This window comes from Xenopus laevis, chromosome 6S (genome assembly GCF_017654675.1).
Source record: "Xenopus laevis strain J_2021 chromosome 6S, Xenopus_laevis_v10.1, whole genome shotgun sequence".
NCBI classification, from domain to species: domain Eukaryota; kingdom Metazoa; phylum Chordata; class Amphibia; order Anura; family Pipidae; genus Xenopus; species Xenopus laevis.
In genome coordinates, this window is record NC_054382.1 from 129250249 (window position 1) to 129259442 (window position 9194).

The window sequence follows — 9194 nt, forward strand, 5'->3', positions numbered from 1 at the left end:
GATATTAGAAGTCACTGAGGGGTTCTGTGACCATATAAAGGCACAAGGCTGCAGGCTGAGTTATACAGGGAACTCTGAGTATCACTCATGTATTATAAGGGATAATGTACCCCGTACTGTAAATGATAAGGATATTAGAAGTCACTGAGGGGTTGTTCTGTGACCATATAAAGGCACAAGGCTGCAGGCTGAGTTATACAGGGAACTGTATATGGACTAATGTATCCCCTATTGTACATTAATGCCATGATTATTTAAATAGAGGCTTCATTGGCAGCAGCAGGCAGTCTTGACAGATTATTTTACAGTAACAAAGGATCCCAGAGAACCTCTTGAAACCAGAATTGAAGACTGATTTTCATCTGCCTATGGAAGTGACAGAGACACCCCTACTTTCCTCTTTCAAATCCAAATGGTCAGCCATAAACTACAAAACTCTGCTGTTCAAACCATGGCCACTTGGGTGTATAATTCACAAAATCAATGTTTGGCTGTTTTGATCAGCATGTAGGCAGCAATTTACATGCTACTGGACACATCTTTATTTGCTTGGGGACTAAAGTTAGATTGGAAGCTCTCTGGTTTATTTTAGGGGCAGATTTATCAATGGTCAAGATGAAAATTTGAATTTCAAGCTAACTTTTGTGTACTTCAAATAGAGAATATTCCAAATTCGATTCGAATTTGAAAAAAAGGTTTAATTTGAATTTCGAAATTTATCATGTACTGTCTCTTTAAAATTCGACTTCAACCATCCGCCATCTAGAACTTCCGAATTGCTGTTTTAGCCTATGGGGGACCTCCTAGAACCTATTTGGAGTCAATTGGTGGACTTTTAAAAATCAAAGATTTTTGGGGGGGAAAAGCTTTGAATCGTACGTTTCGAATGCGTTATTACTTAGATTATTAATTCGAATTTATCATGTACTGTCCCTTTAAGAATTCAAATTCAACTATTCGCCATCTAAAACTTGCCGAATTATTGTTTTTTAGCCTATGAGGGACCTCCTACAATCAATTTGGAGTTATTTAGTGGACTTTTGAAAAAAACATTTTTTTTCCCAAAAAAATTATTTTTAATTTTTTTTGGGGGTGAAAAACCTCACATTGAATTTGATCAAATTTGATTCGAATTTGCAGCATGATCATATTCACCCATTTTTTAAAAAAAAATTAGATTTTTTTTTTTTTAAATTAATTTCGATTGGTTGTTTTTTTTTAATTTCGAGTTTATGGGAGTTTTAGAAACTCCCATAAACTAAAAATTTGACCCTTGATGAATCTGCCCCTATGAGAATAGTGTCCCCGAGATGTGACTCAGCACAGAATCAGTAATACTCTTATCTAGTTCTGTGGTTGTGGGTAAGGAATATCGGCATCTCAGTAAGGGGCTAGAGAAAGTATTAAAAACTGGAGTTGCAAGAGAAAACTCTTCATTAAACCTGATCAAGGCTCTTTTCCAGATTTGCAATTATAATTAGGCACAGCCCAAACATATGATAACTTCTCTCCATGGGGACATAAGTGCCAAGATGGAAGCAATAACTCTAGATGTTCATACTGCGTATGGGTCGGGGAGGTGGGAACGCACCAAATATCATATTCTGAGGATGTTCTAGGGAACTTGAAATACTTTAAATATGATAAGGACAGAAAGGGTTTTAGTAAAAACGGCAAGTTCGACAAGATCAGTAAGAAAATCTTTAGAAATACATTTTGAAATGACAACACTGTTACAGTCTAAGCTTTCCCATAGGCCAGTGCTGGAGGGCCGACAATGGAAGCGAGTGTTAGACACTCCCTGTTTTTAAACCACACCCACTTTAAATCACGCCCAAGAACTTTTAAGACCATGTCCACATTATTGCTGGTAAAACACCAAAAAAAACAAATGGTTGGTGGGATACAGTATTTGAAAAATGTAAGTCATATTAAAACATACCTTTAAATCCATATGCTGCATCCTCCCCTGTGGATAACACAGCACTCCCCCAGCACATGATTAAACAACTTAGGGGCCCCTAACAACAATTTCAAATGCTAACAAACCCTACCAGACTCACATCCCACAGGCAGAGTATGGCATTCACAGACAACATAGGGCAGGCAGAGTATGACACACACAAGGAGCATAGGGAAGGCAGAGTATGACACACACAAGGAGCATATAGAAGGCAGAGTGTGACACACACAGGGAGCATAGGGAAGGCAGAGTATGACACACACAGGGAACATAGGGCAGGCAGAGTATGACACACACAGGGAGCATAGGGAAGGCAGAGTATGACACACACAGGGAGCATAGGGCAGGCAGAGTATGACACACACAGGGAGCATAGGGAAGGCAGAGTATGACACACACAAGGAGCATAGGGAAGGCAGAGTATGACACACACAGGGAGCATAGGGAAGGCAGAGTATGACACACACAAGGAGCATAGGGAAGGCAGAGTATGACACACACAAGGAGCATAGGGAAGGCAGAGTATGACACACACAGGGAGCATAGGGAAGGCAGAGTATGACACACACAAGGAGCATAGGGAAGGCAGAGTATGACACACACAGGGAGCATAGGGAAGGCAGAGTATGACACACACAAGGAGCATAGGGAAGGCAGAGTATGACACACACAGGGAGTATAGGGAAGGCAGAGTATGACACACACAGGGAGCATAGGGAAGGCAAAGTATGACACACACAGGGAGCATAGGGCAGGCAGAGTATGACACACACAGGGAGCATAGGGCAGGCAGAGTATGGCACACACAGGGAGCATAGGGAAGGCAGAGTATGGCACACACAGGGAGCATAGGGCAGGCAGAGTATGGCACACACAGGGAGCATAGGGAAGGCAGAGTATGGCACACACAGGGAGCATAAAGAAGGCAAATATGGCACACACAGGGAGCATAGGGCAGGCAGAGTATGACACACACAGGGAGCATAAAGAAGGCAAATATGGCACACACAGGGAGCATAGGGCAGGCAGAGTATGACACACACAGGAAGCATAGGGCATGCAGAGTATGACACACACAGGGAGCATATAGAAGGCAGAGTATGGCACACACAGAGAGCATAGGGCAGGCAGAGTATGACACACACAGGGAGCATATAGAAGGCAGAGTATGGCACACACAGAGAGCATAGGGCAGGCAGAGTATGACACACACAGGGAGCATAAAGAAGGCAGACTACATCAGGAGACAGGAAACCTATAAGGACAACTCTAACTCACAGTTCATACTGTGCTACATACAGTGACACAATGATGGTGACACAATGATGGTGACCCTTCAGCAGTTTTTATGAAGTGTGAACGTGGTTACATACAGTCTGGGTCTCAGGTGTGAACAGTACAGGACTTTAGGGGTGTGAACAATAGAGGTGTTACAGGTGTGAACAATGCAGGAGTTTACTGTCTGAATTTGAGGTCAGTGTCTTTTTAAACATGAGGGCATGGTATTACCTTTAGAGCCTGTTAACAGTTTACACCCACCTTTTCATCTGCTGTTGAACTCATGGGAGACCTAAAGTCCAAGGTTTCTGCTTTGGCCATATTTCTAACAAGGCCACAGATGCTTGAGAAATTGTGATATATTTAACAAGCAACACTGACGCCAACCTATATATTTCGTTGCAACACTTGTCTGCACATCTGAGCCCACAACCAATCAGCCTTCCTATAACGTCCAAATAAAATCTAATAGGTTGTGACCTCTCGCACCTCGTAATTAAAACATCAGCTGTCGGTGCTCATAATGAATGACTGAGGCCATTCTGCTTCCCGTTATTACAATGTATCACCCGTTTAACCAAACTGAAGCGTTTTGAAGGCTAAAATGTTGCATTAGGATAACCTAATTCCTCCCCAGCTACGGCTTTTATCTCTTAAACTGTGCAAGTGTTTTACAAATAACTAAAGAGTGCGTGGATTTGGATCAATATCCGAGAAGGAACTTAATAAGAGAAGCAGCACAAAGACAGTGAATGACAGCAGGAGATGAGATAAATGGAGAAACAAGAACAGTTGGCGCTTTCCACCAATGAACTATCCGTCCTCTAACCGTGAGCGGTGCAAGATTAAGGGGTCCGTTTACTAAAGTGCGTTAAAAATATTCGCACAATATATAGACAGAATTTTCGCCAAATATGTTATCGCCGGTTTACTAACCTACGGTAAATATAAATTTGCAAATTTTCTTGCACAAGTATAATTGTTCGCCAGTTATCGCATTCGCTGAAAATAACGCTACGTACACATTAAATGTGCTAACAACAAAATTAACACCAGAATATTCGCAACCTTTTACTGCCACCTATGTAGTGGCGTAAAAGTATTTTTTTCGCCAGAAAATTCTCAAGGGGCAGGAAATATCCCATAATACTGTTTTTTTTACCCATCATTCTTTGCTGACAGGAGACAGATCTGTAGCTATTGCTGACAGCATGTTTTGGCTTCTGCTTCTATATGGTGCAAAAGCAGCAGTTTCAGCTCAGAGGCGTATTATTGGCAGCGGCATCACAGTCCAAGGATTCGTCAGCCTCTACGCTTTTTTGGTTTCATTGTGATTGGCTACATTAAACTGTGCATTTCTACAGGGGCGTAACTATAGAGGAAGCAGACCCTGCGGCTGCAGGGGGGCCCAGGAGGTATAGGGGCCCCATGAGACCCTAATTCATATACAATTTCAATAAATATTGGAGAAACAAGTCAACCTCTAAACATTTTGGGGGCCTGAAAAATAATTTGCTTTGGGGCCCAGTAATATCTAGTTACGCCACTGCATTTCTATGAAGCAAAGAGATTGACTGGTATCATTTCTTGTTCCTATGATTCTATTTGCAGAAGGGTTTATATGATGCAGACATGTTTGATTGGTGTTACTCTGGTGATGTTGTTGGATGGTCTAATCATCAGTCAATAAAGTTCATGAGTTTTGAGGATGCATTTCTGGCCATAAATGTCACAGTAAAAATTGCCATAATAACTGCCATAAAACAAGACTATTTTATAGCATAAATATTTGCAAAAATGTAATTTTTCGCCAGAAAATTTGCAACTCGCTAAAATTACCGCTAACGGAAGCTGGTTCCTTAATGTAGTTACCGCAAGTGATCGCAATGACTTCTGAGCGTATCGCTGTTTAGTAAACTTAGTCGCTGCGAATATTCTGGCGTAAAAATATTCTCAGCGATAACATGCGGAAACTTTAACGCACTTTAGTAAACGGACCCCTTAGAGCTTTAGTGCTCAAGGTTGAGCCCTTCATATAGTGAGGTGAAATAAAGAAGCAGCAGTGGGCAGGATGGTGGAAGGTACAGTAGAACAAGATGGTGCCATTAATCCAAAATGAAGACAATAAAGTAAGAGAAATACAGAAACATTTTATATCAGTGAACGGAATACAGCCCCCCCCCCAAAAGCTGTGAGTAGTGATAGGCAAATTTGTCCCGTTTCACCTCGAAATTCACGATAACGACAAAAAAATCACGAAACGCCGCTGGCATCCATTTTTTTTGGACACCGGCAAATTGTCGCTGACGAATTTTTGCGATTTTTTTTTCGCCAGCGGCAAAATGCAGGAATTCGCCGCAAATTCCCGTCTGCCGAATAAATTTGCCCATTGCTAGCTGTGAGAATTTTAGTTTATTAATAACTGAGGACCTGGGGCTGACAGTGCTACCTTATAGAAATAACAGTATATTATTAAGTCAAATCTATAAGTCTAGCATTAAGTATTATTATATAAAATTTTGTTTTGCCCCTGGTCTTAGCATAGCCTGGCGGTTAGAAGTGAATATCGATTGCCTTAAAGTGGAACACTCTTGCCAAAGGCCACATTTTTCCCACAATCCCAGCATAAATGTGGGCGTATGGGGTGTTACAACGTCACATTTGTGCTGAATAAGTCAAGAGAAGCGTAATGTGTCTGAAAATCATGTGCAAGTGGCAGCTAACAATTTCATAATGGGGATTGGGTTCGCTTTGCCTTAAAGGACATGCAAACCACTCACATTGAAAAGCCTCTTTGTAAACTATAAATAACTGCCACTCTGGTTGTACAAAGGTTAATAGTAAGGCTGCAGCATCCCCTTAATCACTTAGGATTCTTCTGCTTCTCTAACCCACTCAGCCCCCTCCCTCGGGAAATTTCTTTGGCTGTTGGCTACTGAACATGCTCAGTTCTTCTCAGATTAATAAACACACCCTCCAGTCTAGCAGCCAATGAAGAGACAACATTGCTGGTTCCCATGGAAAACTCTGCTATAGATTTCTGATCATATTTTTAAATCCCAACCCCCTCTCCTGAGCTCAGAGTAATCATTACAGTGCTCAATTCAATCAGGATTTGTCTAAATTCTGCCTGTGTCAGCCTGCATTCTTCAATTGCATGAACTTTACATCACATATGTGCTGTTTGCAGATATAAATGCACTGATGATGTGTCCGAGGGAAAATGACTGCCGGGTGAAAACTGCTATTTGTTTTATGGAAATGTAATGACGCTGGTACAAATAATGCCATTTGGGTGGGGGAGATTTGCCGAACTTATATACATGGTAGGAAAATGTAGCCTTTACATGTCCTTTAAAACAAAATAAGCATGTGTTTTTTTTGACAAATGTCTGCTGGGAACCCTGGAATTACTGTCATTTTTAGAGTGATGGCAGTCCCATGTTGTTACCCAGCGTCAGTAGAAACGCTTACTCATGATTCAGTAGAAACGCTTACTCATGATTCAGTAGACACACTTACTCATGATTTAGCAGAAACGCTTACTCATGATTCAGTAGACACGCTTACTCATGATTCAGAAGAAACGCTTACTCATGATTCAGTAGATCAGTAGACACACTTACTCATGATTTAGCAGAAACGCTTACTCATGATTCAGTAGACACGCTTACTCATGATTCAGAAGAAACGCTTACTCATGATTCAGTAGAAACGCTTACTCATGATTCAGTAGACACACTTACTCATGATTTAGCAGAAACGCTTACTCATGATTCAGTAGACACGCTTACTCATGATTCAGAAGAAACGCTTACTCATGATTCAGTAGAAACGCTTACTCATGATTCAGTAGAAACGCTTACTCATGATTCAGTAGAAACGCTTACTCATGATTCAGTAGACACGCTTACTCATGATTCAGAAGAAACGCTTACTCATGATTCAGTAGAAACGCTTACTCATGATTCAGTAGACACACTTACTCATAATTTAGCAGAAACGCTTACTCATGATTCAGTAGACACGCTTACTCATGATTCAGAAGAAACGCTTACTCATGATTCAGTAGAAACGCTTACTCATGATTCAGTAGACACGCTTACTCATGATTTAGCAGAAACGCTTACTCATGATTCAGTAGACACGCTTACTCATGATTCAGAAGAAACGCTTACTCATGATTCAGAAGAAACGCTTACTCATGATTCAGAAGAAACGCTTACTCATGATTCAGTAGACACGCTTACTCATGATTCAGAAGAAACGCTTACTCATGATTCAGAAGAAACGCTTACTCATGATTCGGAAGAAACGCTTACTAATGATTCGGAAGAAACGCTTACTGATGATTCAGTAGAAAAGCTTATTCATGATTCAGTAGAAACGCTTACTTATTATTCAGTACACACGCTTACTCATGATTCAGTAGAAACACTTACTCATTATTCAGTAGACACGCTTACTCATGATTCAGTAGACACGCTTACTCATGATTCGGAAGAAACGCTTACTCATGATTCGGAAGAAACGCTTACTGATGATTCAGTACACACGCTTACTCATGATTCAGTAGAAACACTTACTCATTATTCAGTAGACACGCTTACTCATGATTCAGTAGATACGCTTACTCATGATTCGGAAGAAACGCTTACTCATGATTCGGAAGAAACGCTTACTCATGATTCAGTAGACACGCTTACTCATGATTCAGTAGACACGCTTACTCATGATTCAGTAGACACGCTTACTCATGATTCAGTAGACACGCTTACTCATGATTCAGAAGAAACGCTTACTCATGATTCGGAAGAAACGCTTACTCATGATTCGGAAGAAACGCTTACTGATGATTCAGTAGAAAAGCTTGCTCATGATTCAGTAGAAACGCTTACTCATTATTCAGTACACACGCTTACTCATGATTCAGTAGAAACACTTACTCATTATTCAGTAGACACGCTTACTCATGATTCAGTAGACACGCTTACTCATGATTCAGAAGAAACGCTTACTCATGATTCAGAAGAAACGCTTACTCATGATTCAGAAGAAACGCTTACTCATGATTCGGAAGAAACGCTTACTGATGATTCGGAAGAAACGCTTACTGATGATTCAGTAGAAAAGCTTACTCATGATTCAGTAGAAACGCTTACTCATTATTCAGTACACACGCTTACTCATGATTCAGTAGAAACTCTTACTCATTATTCAGTAGACACGCTTACTCATGATTCAGTAGACACGCTTACTCATGATTCGGAAGAAACGCTTACTCATGATTCGGAAGAAACGCTTACTGATGATTCAGTAGAAAAGCTTACTCATGACTCAGTAGAAACGCTTACTCATTATTCAGTACACACGCTCACTCATGATTCAGTAGAAACACTTACTCATTATTCAGTAGACACGCTTACTCATGATTCAGTAGACACGCTTACTCATGATTCGGAAGAAACGCTTACTCATGATTCGGAAGAAACGCTTACTCATGATTCGGTAGACACGCTTACTCATGATTCAGTAGAAACGCTTACTCATGATTTAGTAGACACGCTTACTCATGATTCAGTAGACACGCTTACTCATGATTCAGTAGAAACGCTTACTCATGATTCAGTAGAAACGCTTACTCATGATTCAGTAGAAACGCTTACTCATGATTCAGTAGAAACGCTTACTAATGATTCAGAAGAAACGCTTACAGAAATCTTTTAACCTGTCCGATCGACCAAACGACCGATCTCCGCCGGATGAAAAATGTCGGGACTCTCCACAAACGGTCTGAAAATCGTATGAATCTTCGATGCGTCTATGGCCAGCTTAATTTATGGCATCAATAAGATAAGCACACCTGTGGTGTACTTATAAATAAGTCCTACCATCCATGTGGCTCTGCCTGGAAGCCTGCTCACCTTATGTTCTCAAAAACATCAGTCCACTA

General features: G+C 40.8%; 1 protein-coding gene across 1 annotated transcript; it reads left to right on the forward strand.

Moving 5' to 3' along the window:
* The first annotated feature begins 5312 nt into the window (after positions 1-5312).
* LOC121395121 (otolith matrix protein OMM-64-like) lies at positions 5313-8968 on the forward strand. Its single transcript, XM_041567705.1, has 2 exons — positions 5313-5322; positions 6879-8968. Exons 1-2 carry the CDS (start codon positions 5313-5315, stop codon positions 8966-8968), a joined length of 2100 nt encoding a protein of 699 aa, XP_041423639.1.
* The last annotated feature ends 226 nt before the right edge of the window (positions 8969-9194 follow it).